Here is a 13,723-nt window from a genome sequence, read left to right as displayed (position 1 = left end):
ATTGTGTCAATGGAGGTAACTAGGAATATAGCGGTAAGTTTGAAGTGCATGCCACGTAGTGTCAGAAAAAATCTTTATTACTTTATTAATATATTTAATAATATGATATGATATGATGTTTAGTTTGAGAGAGATATCGACTGTGTCAATGGAGGTAACTAGGAATATAGCGGTAAGTTTGAAGTGTTAAAAATATTACTTCTGTTTATTTCCTCTTGATCCTATGCCAATGAAAGGCCCTATGATTTATGGACTAGATTATGAATGAAATTAATGAGAAACCTTATCTCTTCTCTAATCTTCTAATAGTGTTAGTGTTAAAAATATTATTGTGAATCTTCAGTTATCTAATCTTCTAATAGTGTTTGTGTTAAAAATGTTATTGTGAATCTTTCAGTTTTATATTTTGTAAATGTTTTTTATATAAGGTTTCTAATATTTCTCTTTGTTTAAAATATATATGAGTGCTGAGCACTGAACTTTAGTGGGCTTAAAAGACTGTTTGTGGGCTGAGTGTTGGGCGATGGGCTTTAGATCTTCCTGATGAGTGAAGGACCAGTGATGAAGCAGATCATGAAAGGGTTAATTGCATATATCCCTTTGAAAAACCTTTTAATTGTATATTTACCTAAACCTAAACAAATATTGTATATTTCCCCTTTTTTACTACATTTACTAATCTGTATATTTCCCCTTTCATCAAAAACAATTTTTTTGTACCATATTGATCTTCACTTTTAGGATTCTTTAACATTTTCATCCAAACGTTTAACTTTTTTTTCAAAATCGTCCCTGAGATTTGAGATTTTTTGTCATTTTCATTCAAAGGTCTGACGGAAAAAATAAATCAAAGTAGACGTTTGGATGAAAATGCTAGAAAGTCTCAAAAGTGAAGGATCATGTGGTAAAAAAAGTTGTTTTAGATGAAACTGACAAACATGCCCAAAACTGACCATTTTGGCAATTTACTCTATATCTATATTTAAGGGTAGGGATATGGTAAAAAGTATCTAAAATGTGAGAAGGGTAAGAAGTGTTTTAAACCATTGGATATTTGATCTAATGGTTGAGATCAATAGGGTATAAAATGTAAATTGTGTTTTAATTAGAAGGACCTTATGTAAAATTAAAGGGCAATAATGACTTTTCCAACGTTTCAAATATGGTAACCGTTTCAAAACCCCCATCAATCTCCTATAAATCAGCGAATTTATGGTAACTGTTTCAAAACCCCCATCAATCTCCTAAAAAATCAGCGAATTTCTCGTACTGAAATAAATTCTTCGATTTCCTTCACAACAACTTTTTATAACACTATAAAGAACAATATATTACATGATAAAACACTATAGGAAGATATAACACTATCTGTTTACTGTAAGACACTATACATAAATAAAACACTGTTGATGGGGGATAAAACACTATGAAAAGGAACAGTATATTACATGATAAAACACTATAGGAAGATATAACACTATCTGTTTACTGTAAGACACTATACAGAATAAAACACTATTGATGAGGATAAAACACTATGAAAGGAACAGTATATTACATGATAAAACACTATAGAAAGATATAACACTATCTGTTTACTGTAAGACACTATACAGAATAAACACTATTGATGGGGATAAAACACTATGAAAAGGAGATTAAAGATACCTGTACATAATATAACACTATTGACTGGGGAATATAACACTACAACAAGAACTTACCGTAAACAATTAAATGTATATAGAACAAATCGAATTCGAATCACATCCCTAATATATCGCATGATATTTTTGGCAGTTATCTTTGGAAATCAATTAATTGATAAGAATGGACAATTACTAATATACCCTTTTGAATTAATTAAGATGAGGGACACTTGTTATTCCCAAATTATTTCTTACACTTCTTACAAAAGATGGACTTTGTACAGGATCCTCTACCCTATAGTTAATAAGCATTTTGAGAGAGAGGTTAGTTATTTTGGGGAGATAACTGATCCGAGTATTACGGGATCACAATGCATTTTATACACAAACACGATCAAACATTCCACTTCTCTCCATAACAACAAACATTCTTTCTACTTCCAAATCATTTCTGTATCTTCAAATGGCGAGTAACAATAGCAACAAACGACGTCGTGTTAAACAAGAAGACAATGTTCTTACATTAACAGAAGAACAACGTGTTTACCAGCCCAACACAAAGGAAACTGAAGCTGCATATGAAACAACACATTTCAACAATAATGTTGAATTTAAAGATGATAAAAAGATTAAAGTTGAAGTCAAACAAGAAGAATATGATGAGAATGCGGTTATGCGAATGTACACGAACCACTGTAAAGGATACGAAGAAGTTCACGTGCCTGCATTGAAGCCCGACCCGCTTTCTGCTGAAGAAAAGCTTGTAAAGATTTCAGCCATGCCAGATCGGGCCCGAAAGGCGTTTGACGGATTGACTGAAATAAACAGGGTTCAGAGTAAAGTTTACGAGACCGCTTTATTCAAATCAGACAATATATTAGTGTGTGCGCCCACTGGATCCGGTAAAACCAATGTTGCTATGCTCACCATTCTTCAACAGATGGGTTTGCATAGGAATGAAGACGATTCGTTTAACCATAGCGATTACAAGATAGTCTATGTGGCGCCGATGAAAGCTTTAGCGGCTGAAGTGGTACGGAATTTGTCTAACCGTTTGACGCAGCAGTATGGTGTCACTGTGATGGAGTTGAGTGGGGACAAGGTTTTGAATAGACAACAAATCGAGGAAACACAAATCATCGTCGCGACTCCAGAGAAGTGTACTTGCCATTTGTCATGATATGTGTCTAAAACATGACTAAAATGAATGTAACTATCTAAGTTGGTATGTTATCCAAATAACCCTTCGGATTTTCCACGATATGTTACATGACATTTGTGGTCGCATGTTATATCGATACATTACAAATGCATGACAAAGCTTTATTCACATTTTTTATTGTTGCGTGTTTTTTTATGAACGACAGCGTGAACTTCAAATTAGGAGTGTTCAAGATCTTGTTTTGACGGTTTTCAGTCACACCGTGAGCTAAATTGTTAGTAACGTTCTTTTATCGCCAAAAACAGATGCCGAAGTGTTAAAAGATGAAACCAAACTTAACCATTACTGACAGTTTGGCTCCGATTTGGTTTCATGGTTTATCTTCTCGAACTTCTCATTTCTATTGTTTTACGTATTTATAGACAACAAACGTCCCAATAAAGTATAGTATCTACCTTTAGTTGAAACTAGTGATGTAGAAGTTCATTTGAATCCTTGATATGGGGATCTTAATGTTGATGCAACATTCGTCGCATTACGTCACATCAGTGACACGTAAGCAATGGGTTTACGTAAGCAAAGGGTTCGGAGCACCTCCTTTAACAACCAAGAAATGGGTTGAAATTCCAAAATTGCGTCCTCCTATTTTTCTTTTGGTTTTAACCGTTTAAAGTGAAGTAGGCCCATGAATCAGGGGCGGACCTAGCCTTAACCGGGGGGTAACCTCCGCTACGGCTTGGCTCGGAAAAATTTGACCTTTTTAGTGTAAATTTTGAAAAAATTTGATGTTTTTCCGATTTCGTTACGGCTTATTTATAAAACGTTACGGCTTGGCGTGAATCCTAGATCCGCCACTGCCATGAATCATCCTTTACAATTCGTTATTGAGCTAACAATTAGAAGAATAACGCTCCCCAATAGCGTCCAAAAAATGTTGTGGGGGGTGTTATTTAGCTGAGGTGGCTGAAGCCGCTACCTCATATCACCCAGACTAACGTGTATGTAATTGGGGGATATTGTATGTTTTAGACTACGAAATCATTCAATGTATGTGTTTAAAAAACTGAAGCTGAAACAATAAACATATGCTTGTTGACTAGTGGTATTTAATTTCATTAATTACTCACTGACTGATGAAACAATGGTTAACCGGGTAGGGTTAACACACTGGTCTCGTCAAGAAGGGTTAATCCCTTCCTCTCGGAGATCGCTGGCTGGGTCACCGGTGGATGATCTCCTGCACAAGGAAACAAGCCGTGACTCGTAACAAGGAGGATGGGGTGGGGGGTGCTCCTTGTTACCACTCTCCGGCGTGAGAATCAGTAGTTTGCTTGGGAAGCAAAGCAAGATTATAGTAGTAGTTAGAGAGTTGTGAAGAGATACCTCAAACCTGGTTTGGGGTCGGTATTTATAGCCGAGGAGTGAAGGAGGAGATTGATGGATGGGCTGACGACGAGCTGCACCGTTGCAGGTGTGTCAGTCTCGCCGGCCGTGGGGGTTACGCCACGTCAGCCCATTGCTTTAATAGCTCTGACAGGGGACTGTCGCCGGCGCCACTTGCCTCGTGGTGTCAGCCACTTGCCTGGCGTGTCAGTCCACTTGTTGGATATGCAGGGTGCGGTGCGAGCCGCATCGCTGCATGTGGTAACGTCTGAAGTTACCGCGTCTCCTACTTGTGATCAAGAAATACGCGAGATGCGGTGTTGGCCGCATCATCGTATGTGGAGACTATTTGCTCGCTTCCCTTGTCGTGACGAAAATGGCCATATGATGCGGTGCCAGCCGCATCGATATGTTCATCTTCTTTCGTACTTGGGTCAAGCTATTCATCTTCGAACCGAATGGGTTCGAAGGATGTGACCGCATGGGTGCGGTTTGCTTACTGGTAGGGGTTTGTTTGATGCGGGTAATGGTCGTTTTGGGACCATACCCCTTCAAGTCCCCCCAGTCTAGTGTTGCTCCCTTGTGCAAGTTGCACGTGGGAGGAGTACTGGACTTATGGTGTAGGAAGGTAGTGTGGCAGTCTGGAGAAAATTTTAGGCCAGATCAACCTGGTGATCTGGTAAAAAATCCGGCTATGCCTCTTCCGTACCGGTGAAGGGGTTTCGCTTGATGCGAAATTCTCAGCCGTTGCATGTCATCAGGTGGGTTGCCACCTGTTGTTGTGTTGAAGGCCTGTTAGGGACCTTCATAGTAATGCTGCACAAACTTCGAACCGACCTCTTGGATGGTGGTTCGAAGGTTTGCACATGTTTCGAACCTCTTGGAGGTGGTTTCTTCTTCGAACCATTTGCCAGAATGGTGCACGAAGAAGAAAAGAAAAACTTGTAAACCAACCTTTGCGGTCAGGTTTGAAGGTTTTGGATGTTGTGTTAGAACTTTGCTCAAGTTCTATGTTCAGCATCCTATGATGAGATGACCATCCCTTTTTTGTTGGGTGTTCGTGTTCATCTTGATAGCTCTCAAGTAACCGTACGTTCTTTGCGGTTACTTCGTTGCGTCATTGTTGGCCGTGTTTGGTCGATCAATGTGGATCTAGACTATGGGTAAATAAACATGGTCATAGGCAAGGGGATGCCCATCGTTGTTTATTCCATGCGATCCATTGGTAGGTAAACAAAGTCCTAAGCAGACTTTTTACCGCGGTCCGTTGGCAGGTAAACAAAGTCATAGGCAGACTTGTTACCGCTGTTCGGACACTTGCTGCTTGATAAGTGCTTGTTTAGAGCACGTATCTGCGTTCTTTCTGGAGCCACTTACCTTCACGCTCCAATACCGAGTTTATAACGAGGTAGCCTCGTTCGGTGATGTGGAGTGAGTTTTGCTCTTCCGTAGCAACCACTCTGCGGAAGCTATGGTTATGTCTGTAGCTCTTTATGGGTGTCTGCGATGTTGCAGTCCCATATTCGCTCAAAGTGTGCTTGTTGCACGGATGTAACTCTTGAAGGTTCAGGAGTCAGGGCTGCTGATGTGCGGGCGCGTAGATTCCGTTCCTTCTTTCTTCTGAAGAAGTTGTTCATGCACCCTCTGTGGTTGTGAACCGGACAGGAGGGATTTGAAGCTTGAAGAAAAGGAAGGCAATGCGCTTTGCTTGTTCCTGAGATGCGGTTCAGTCCAAAGAACAACACTGGTTCTGAGCATCTGACACATCTGAATGGGTTCATGTGTGTCACTTCCGCATATTTCACGTGTGCTCGTGAGTGATGCGGAAAAGGTAATATATCCCTTTATAGCATAGATAGATATATTTCTACCTATTTTTTAGGGTATATAAAAAAACGACATGCGGTATGGGTTATGGTGCGGTAAACCAGAAAAACCGCATGCCGCTTATGTTTTTTGGATAATGTTGTCGCTTTTTCTTGCCTACGTGGCTTGATCGCACGTGTGAGTTGGTAGAAGTTGGTGAGACGTTTCTGCATGTGCTGAAATGAAAGGACATTTGCACTGCCCGAGGCATTAAATGCACTGTAGCAGGGAGTGTAAACGTCTTCTTTGTCAGGCGCGTGGGCGGCCACGCGCGCGTGATAACCGTCAGCTAAAACGGCGCTCGACACGTGTTGTTGCAAGATACGCTCTTTTTGAACGTGATGATTTGCTTTCTCCCTCCGCATTAATTGCGATGGGTATATAAGGGGATAACCGTTTGTGGTTTCCTCTCACTTTGTCGAAAATTCAAAAAAATTTGCCGTTTGAGAGAAAGTTGTCATCTGTCTTCTCCGACGATTTTTTCTGACTTTCTGGTGAGGTTTCTAGTGTTTCTGTTCGCCATCTTCCGTTTCTTTGATATTTTTGATGGCTGAACCATCGAATCCACACAATGTGGAGGGTGAAAACCCTGAACAGCCGATAGTGGCTGAGGAAGAAGACGAGGATGATGATGTGAATGTTCCCGGTGGTGGGTTACCGGTGTTAAAGTGGACAAAAGGTAGTTTTAAAACCCTGATGGCCACTGTTCAGATGGCCAAAGACTGGAATGCTACTTACCCACAAGTGGGGGACACCGGTGCCGATGCTCCGGCCGGTTATATAACCTTGTGGGCGGATTTTTTCACCCACGGTAATCTTAGGTTGCCGGTGACGGTGTTTGTGGCGGAGGTATTGGAGTATTATCACCTCCATATCTCCCAGCTTAGTCCTTTCGGAATGTTCCGAATTCGGAATTTTGAGTACACATTCCGTGCCCATGGCCTGCCCATTTCAGTGGAGAATTTCCGGCGTTTCTACCAGTTGACGGTGAACACCGGTTTTTTCTCGTTCACTCAAAGGCATGGGAGTCTGAAGTTGATGACACCCCCTAAGGGTGTGACAGGCTGGAAGAAGAGGTTCTTCTACGTGAAAGCCTGTGCGGTCTATGCTAACATGTCTTTCAGGAACGTCGATGTTGGAGTTTCCGATGAAGATATTCCTGTTGCTTCCGCAAAGACCGCGGACTGGTTCTCTAGGCTGCGGCCTATTGAACTCAGGAAGTTGGATAATGACCAACTATGGATATTGCGGATGATGCTCTCTAGACCGGATAGGAAGGAAAGACCCGTGTTGCGGGAACAGGGTGGTGGTAAGTTCGTTACCCTTTGTTTATTTTCCTTATTTCCTAAGCCTTTGTGGTAACCTGCATGCATGTATCAGCGGATGCGGTTGGCTTGTGGAGGATGTTTGAGCCTGATTTCAAGGGCCAGGTTGAACTGATCGCGGTTGAGCTGAAGAAAGGTTTCAACCTTGAAATTCTGAAAAACTTCCGCGTACCATCAAAAGCGGTGCTGGAAGCCCCGGTTCCGGGAGACGCAAGAGGTACGTCTTACGTGGCATTAGTTTTTTCAGTTTATTTTTTTTTTTTGACTGGTTCTGTTGATTGTGTGAATCCAGGTGTCCTTGCGGATTTGGGGAAGTTTGAGAAACGTGTCCCCAAAAAGACTGTGGAGAAGAAAACGGTAAAAAAGACCGTGCGGGGTCGTGGTAAGGGGAGTGTTGAAGGCTCAGCTGCCCCTTCTTCCGTTTTCGAAGCCGCAGGTACCTATCAATCTTGTTCTCGGGGATATACCGATTACGTCGTAGTATCTGACACCCTTGAGGGTTTGGGTGTTATAGGTAGTGGTGCGGCCGCGGGTGGAACTGGTGTGGTTCCCCCCGTTGTTGGGGAGAAAAGGGGGCCAGAGCAGAAAGCTGCTGGTGGTGGTGAACCGAAGAGGCGGAGACTGCCGACCAGGAGAGTTGCTCCGGTGCAGAAGAAACCTGCAGTTGCTGCTGGTAAGTATATCCCTTTTCTTTGTTTTGTATGTACCATGGGTGGGAAGTACTTCATTGAATACTCTTTGTATTGCAGAATCCCGAGATGCGGGGTATTCTTTTGTTGACATTCCTGCGTCTCCTCCGCACACCGCTGCCGCGGGTGCGGGTGTATTGAAGGAGAAGGTCGCGCCTAAGGAGCCTGCGGCCCCTTTCGCTGGGCCAGTTCGTGATCCCCCTTTGGAGAAGACGGTGGAGGCGACTGCTGACCGGATTTTTGACACTGTGGACTCCTCGGACAATCTGATCTCTCCTGATGAGGGTGACGGATTGAACTTGAGGTTTTCAGATGCCGGTAAGCAGAAGTCTGATGCTGAGGTGCGGCAGCAGGATGCTGAGCCGCAGAAGTCTCCTGCTGGGGAGAAAGGTAGCGGCTCGTCTGCTGGTGATGCGGGTCACGACGGGCCTCCAATTCAGCCTGGGGAGTCTGAATTGGAGTATTACTACCGCACATATTCCACGGGTCGCAGTATGGTGTATCACCGACCTCCCTAGACTGTTATGCAGGGGGATGATATCTCAAATGACCCTGCGGCCTGCAAGGAGATTCTGGGTGGTCTGGGCACCCCTTTTGAAGTTGAGCGTGCCCGTGCCGCACCCCGAGAGCTGCGTGTAAACCAGCTCTCGTCAATGCTGGTAGGTACTTCCATCGTGGCTAATGCCATTTTGGAAGATTATAAGGTGCTGGGCCGCCGCGAGGAGGAGGCTGCTCGTATGCGGGCGGAAGCCGAGAAGTTGGTCGATGCTGCTCGTGCGGGTGCGGAGCAGCTCGAGAAGGATAAAGCTGCTTTTGAGAAGCAGAAGCAGACTTCTGAGTGGGCTGTCACTGCCCAGCTGAAACAGGTGCGTACCCTTGCTAAACTCCTTGCTGATGAGCGCAAGAGTTGGAACGAAAAGTTGTCCAATGAGCGCAAGAAATGGAATGAATCTTGGGCTAAGCAGAATAACGTTCTGTTTCATACTCGGCAGGAGTTGGCGAATGCCAAGGCAGCGAATGCTACCTTGAGTCAAGAGAAGGCTGCGGCTGAGGCCATTTCTGTGAAGGCGCTGCAGGCGAAGGCCGACGCCTTGAAGGCCCTTGAAGAGGCCGAAGAAGCCGGGGCTCGTGCCTCAAAGGCCTATGAAGAGGCCGCAGAGAAGGAGAGCCGTGCTTCTAAGGCTCTTGAAGAGGCGAATGCGGAGCGCATTCGTTTAGGCAAAGTTGTTGAAAGCCTGCAGGTACGTATCTTTAGCGTTGTTGCTTTCGTCTATTGTTTTGAAAATATTTACCGAGTAAACTGTTTGCTGTTCTTGTAATAGGCTGAGGTTCAGGCCCGGGAGGTCGCGGTTACGGACCTTACTGCCCGCGCATCTGTTGCGGAGAACCGGGCTGACGCTGCTGTTGAGGCCAAGGATGCCTTGGTGTCCTCTTTTAACCAACTGGAAGCTGACCGTGAGTGGTTGCGGACTCACGGCATCGCGCGTGTAAGTATCCTTTGCCTTTACATTTGCTTGGATTAGCATTCAAGACTTATGATCTTTTTATTGCAGATTGTCGAGGCTATAATGAATGCCCCTGAGACCTCATCTGGATTGGACCTGGTCAAGGAACGTGCGCGTGATGCTGGCTTCAAGGCTGGTTTTAACCGCTGCATTGGGCACATCAATGTACTATCCGCAGGCGGTTATACTGATCAGGCATCCGGGTTCCGTGATGTGGATACCGAGGGTCGTCTGAAAGCAGCCGTAGCCTCCTTTTATGACACGCCCCTTGCCTGTGTAGGGGAGCTAGACGAGTGTTTGGAGGTTGCGGACTATGTTGACCGCTTGCGGATGCTTTACCCTGATGTGGAAGAGGAAGAACCCGCTGGTGACGTCGGAGGCGACGCGGGGACCAGTGGTTCAAAATAGGGTTTAGGTTGGCTAGTGTGCCTCCTTTTTTGTATTCCTCTTGTATAGAATAGGAACTTTATGTAAATTCCGTAAGCATCATGTAGATACTTGAATTTTTTGAATATAAAGTTTCTTTGTTCAGTTTGTACAAGTGTTTTTAATTCTTGCATGTCTGAACGTGTGTTTGCGTAATCTTTACCCATTTATGAACGGGGTCAAGTATGCTCCATACTTTTGATGTATGTGTATGTATCAATTCTGTTAATTACCGTGTGAGGGTTTTAGAATTGCTTTAAGCTTTGTAAAAGCTTATATTATCGGAACTCTACCCATTTGTGAATGGGGTCGAGTGTACTCCATACTTTTGTCGTATGAGTCCGCGTCAATTCCATTGTTTGCCTTTTTGGGGCTCAGGAATTGTGTTTAACAAAAACTTGTGTATCCGGCCGGATAAAACATGCAAGTCTGTTTGTCTTTTGCTGGCCTATTACAATATTTGTGTGTGGTTACCACTTTGTATGGGTATCATGAATGAAGATTTTGCCAATCTGTTTTTGGGATACCGCAAAGTGGAACACGCAATTGTAATAGTAATAACAAACAATAATGTAGAAAATTGCTTATTTATTTATTTGCAAATGGCCTGCGGCCAAATAGGTTACATAGAGAGTGTTGGAACATAGCTTACATATAGCAGCGTCTAAGCTGTTGTGCGTTCCATGTTCTGGCGATAGGTTCGCCCTCTAGTGTTTGTAACCTGTATGCGCCCTTCCCTAAGACCTCGCTGATGAGGTAGGGTCCCTCCCACTTGGGGGCAAGTTTTCCTGGGCGCTCGGCATTAGATGCCTCGTTGTCACGTAGGACGTAGTCCCCTGGAGTGAAAGTACAAACGCGAACTCGCGCGTTGTAATACTTTTCCAGTTTGGATTTGTATTTGGCCTCGTTGATGGCGACGTTCTCGCGCCTTTCTTCTAGGAGGTCCAAATCGATCCTACGTTCCCTGTTGTTGTCTAGCTTTTCGATAGCCAACATTCTAGGAGATGGGAGGCCCATTTCCGCGGGTATCACCGCTTCAGACCCGTAGACGAGGCTGAAAGGTGTTTCCCCGTTGCTTGTTTTTGGGCTAGTGCGGTGAGCCCATAAGATGCTTGGGAGTTCATCGACCCAGCCACGCCTGGCTGTTCCCAATCGTGCTTTGATTCCTTCGACTAAGCCTTTATTTATACTCTCGACTTGGCCGTTCCCTTGTGGGTGTGCGACTGACGAGAATATGTGTTTGATGTTCAGCTCTTCTAGCCATTGTTGGAATTCGTCGGCAGCGAAGTTGGTGCCGTTGTCGGTAACAATGTACATTGGTAAACCGAAACGGCAGATGATGTGCTCCCAAATGAACTTTCTTGTTATCATAGCAGTGGTGGAAGCGAGTGGTTTCGCCTCTACCCATTTTGTGAAGTAATCAACCGCCACTATGATAAATTTAACTGCACCTGGTGCGTCCGGGAATGGTCCCACTACGTCGATCGCCCATTTTTGAAAAGGCCATGCAGTAGTGACGGGGACCAGATTGTTTTTTGGCCGCAAAGTTTTTGGTGCATGGCGCTGGCAGTCCATGCATTTGCGTAATTCTTTGACGGCGTCCAGGTGCATGCCGGGCCAGTAATACCCGGCATTCATGATTTTTGCCACGACCATGCGTGGTCCGGCATGTATGCCGCATATGCCCTCATGTATCTCTCGGATAAGGTATGTGGCATCTTGTGGATTAACGCATCGGAGGAGTGGTCCGAGGTATGACTTTCGGTATAAGATACCGTCTCCCATTTGATAGTGGCACGCTTTGTATTGCAACTTACGTGCCTCTGTTTTGCTCTCGGGAGTCACACCTGACTGAAGGTATGCGATAATTGGTGTCATCCATGACGTTGTTCCGTATTGGATGACACTGACCTGGCGTAGGGGAACCGAAGGATTTTGCAAAATCTCGATACGTACCTCCTTTGCCAAGTGTTGGAAGCTGGTGGATGCAAGTTTTGATAGTGCATCTGCGGATTTGTTTTCGCTTCGATTAATGTGTCGAATATTGAATGAAGCGAATTTGGATTTTAGCTGCAGGGCTTGCTCGAGGTAGAGGATCATGATATCCCCTTTGGCGGCATAGTCGCCGCGTACATGGCCCGCAACTAACAAGGAATCGACGTGCGCTTCCAGATGTTGCACGCCGATTTTGACTGCTAAACGTAGCCCGGCTAATAGTGCTTCATATTCTGCCTCGTTGTTGGTGCTTTTAAAATCGAGGCGGATGGCATATGTAAGCTCTTGGCCGTCAGGGCTGACGAGTCGCAGACCTGCGCCCGCGCCGTCCTCGTTGGATGCACCATCGGTAAATAGTGCCCATACTTCTGAGGAGGGTGGTGGGGGCGCAGGATTTTGGGATTCTTCGCATTCTTGGATGCGATCCGCTGGTACTTCAGCGGCGAAATCAGCTAAGATTTGGCCCTTTGATGGCAGGGCGCGGTTTGTAATGTATTGTATGTGCGCCCAGCTCAATTGCCCATTTTGCTAATCTCCCAGAGATGTCGGGTTTGGACAGGATCGGGCCGATCCTGTAATTGGTTAGCACTGTGATGATGTGGTTTACGAAGTAGCGTCGTAACCGTCTTGAAGCATGTACCAGTGCTAGTACCAATTTTTCCATTATTGAGTATCTCGTCTCCGGGTCGTTGAGCATTTTGCTGATATAATAGATGGGTGTTTGAACCCCTGCTCGTTCCACTATTAATACCGCGCCCACTGCGTTGTCCGCAGCGGATAGGTATAAGATGAGTGGCTCATCTTTGCATGGTGCGGTTAGTGTTGGGAGTTGTATCAAACACTCCTTCATCTCCTGGAAGGCCTTTTCGGCCTCTGTGGTCCACTGGAATTGTTCTTTCTTTGAACAGCTTCGCAGGGTCTTGATGAAAGGGTATGACTTGGCTGCGTGGTTAGCCAAGAACCTGTTGAGTGCCGCCAGCCTTCCGGCCAGGCGTTGCATATCTTTCATCGATGCAGGCGATGGCATGCGCTCGATCGCCTGCACTTTTTCCGGGTTTACCTTGAATCCATCTTTGGTGACGATGAACCCAAGGAATTTGCCTTCTTCCATTCCAAACGAGCATTTCCCTGGATTGAGCTTCATGTTGACGCTTCGCAGAGTTTGGAATGTTCTTTCTATATCAGTGAGCATGGTATCTTCCTCCATGCTCATGACGACCAGGTCGTCCATATAGATTTCGACACTTTTGCTTATTTGACCGCGGAAAGTGTCGTTCATTCAGTTTCTGGTAGGTTGAGCCCGCGTTGCGCAACCCAAACGGCATTTTTGTATAGCAGTAATTTCCGGTTGGGGTCCGGAATGCCGTTTTGTCTTCATCCTCAAGTGCCATTTGTACCTGGTGGTACCCTTTGTAGCAATCGAGGAAACACTTCCACCTAAATGGTGCGAGGTTATCGACCTTTTCGTCGATTTCCGGAAGCGCGTAACAATCCTTGGGGCAGGCCTTGTTAAGGTCATTGTAATCGACGCACATGCGCCAGCCCCGGATGGTTTTTCTACCATGACAGGGTTGGATAACCAAGTCTGGTACTTGACTTCCCGCAGTATACCTGCGGAGAGCAGTTCTTCGATCTGCTCTTGCATCGCCTGATTTTTAGCTGACCCAAGGTGGCGTTGGCCTTGGATCACTGGTTTGATACCTGGTTTGGTATTCAAATAGTG

At 45.0% G+C, this 13,723-nt stretch overlaps 1 protein-coding gene across 1 annotated transcript; it reads left to right on the top strand.

Annotated features, from left to right (window-relative positions):
- The first annotated feature begins 6,605 nt into the window (after positions 1-6,605).
- Positions 6,606-7,650, top strand: LOC118479877. Its single transcript, XM_035974721.1, has 3 exons — positions 6,606-7,369; positions 7,441-7,595; positions 7,633-7,650. Exons 1-3 carry the CDS (start codon positions 6,607-6,609, stop codon positions 7,648-7,650), a joined length of 936 nt encoding a protein of 311 aa, XP_035830614.1. The 5' UTR covers position 6,606.
- Positions 7,651-13,723: the final 6,073 nt, after the last annotated feature.

The sequence above is a fragment of the Helianthus annuus genome, chromosome 6 (assembly GCF_002127325.2).
Source record: "Helianthus annuus cultivar XRQ/B chromosome 6, HanXRQr2.0-SUNRISE, whole genome shotgun sequence".
In the NCBI taxonomy this organism is placed as follows: domain Eukaryota; kingdom Viridiplantae; phylum Streptophyta; class Magnoliopsida; order Asterales; family Asteraceae; genus Helianthus; species Helianthus annuus.
Note: the sequence above shows the minus strand (reverse complement) of the source record. Positions and strands in the feature narration are given on the sequence as shown.

Coding starts and splice junctions, on each gene's coding strand:
- LOC118479877 (XM_035974721.1), top strand. CDS start 6,607: ATGGCTGAACCATCGAATCCACACAATGTGGAGGGTGAAAACCCTGAA. Junction 7,370..7,440: donor GTTGCGGGAACAGGGTGGTG/GTAAGTTCGTTA, acceptor TGCATGTATCAG/CGGATGCGGTTGGCTTGTGG.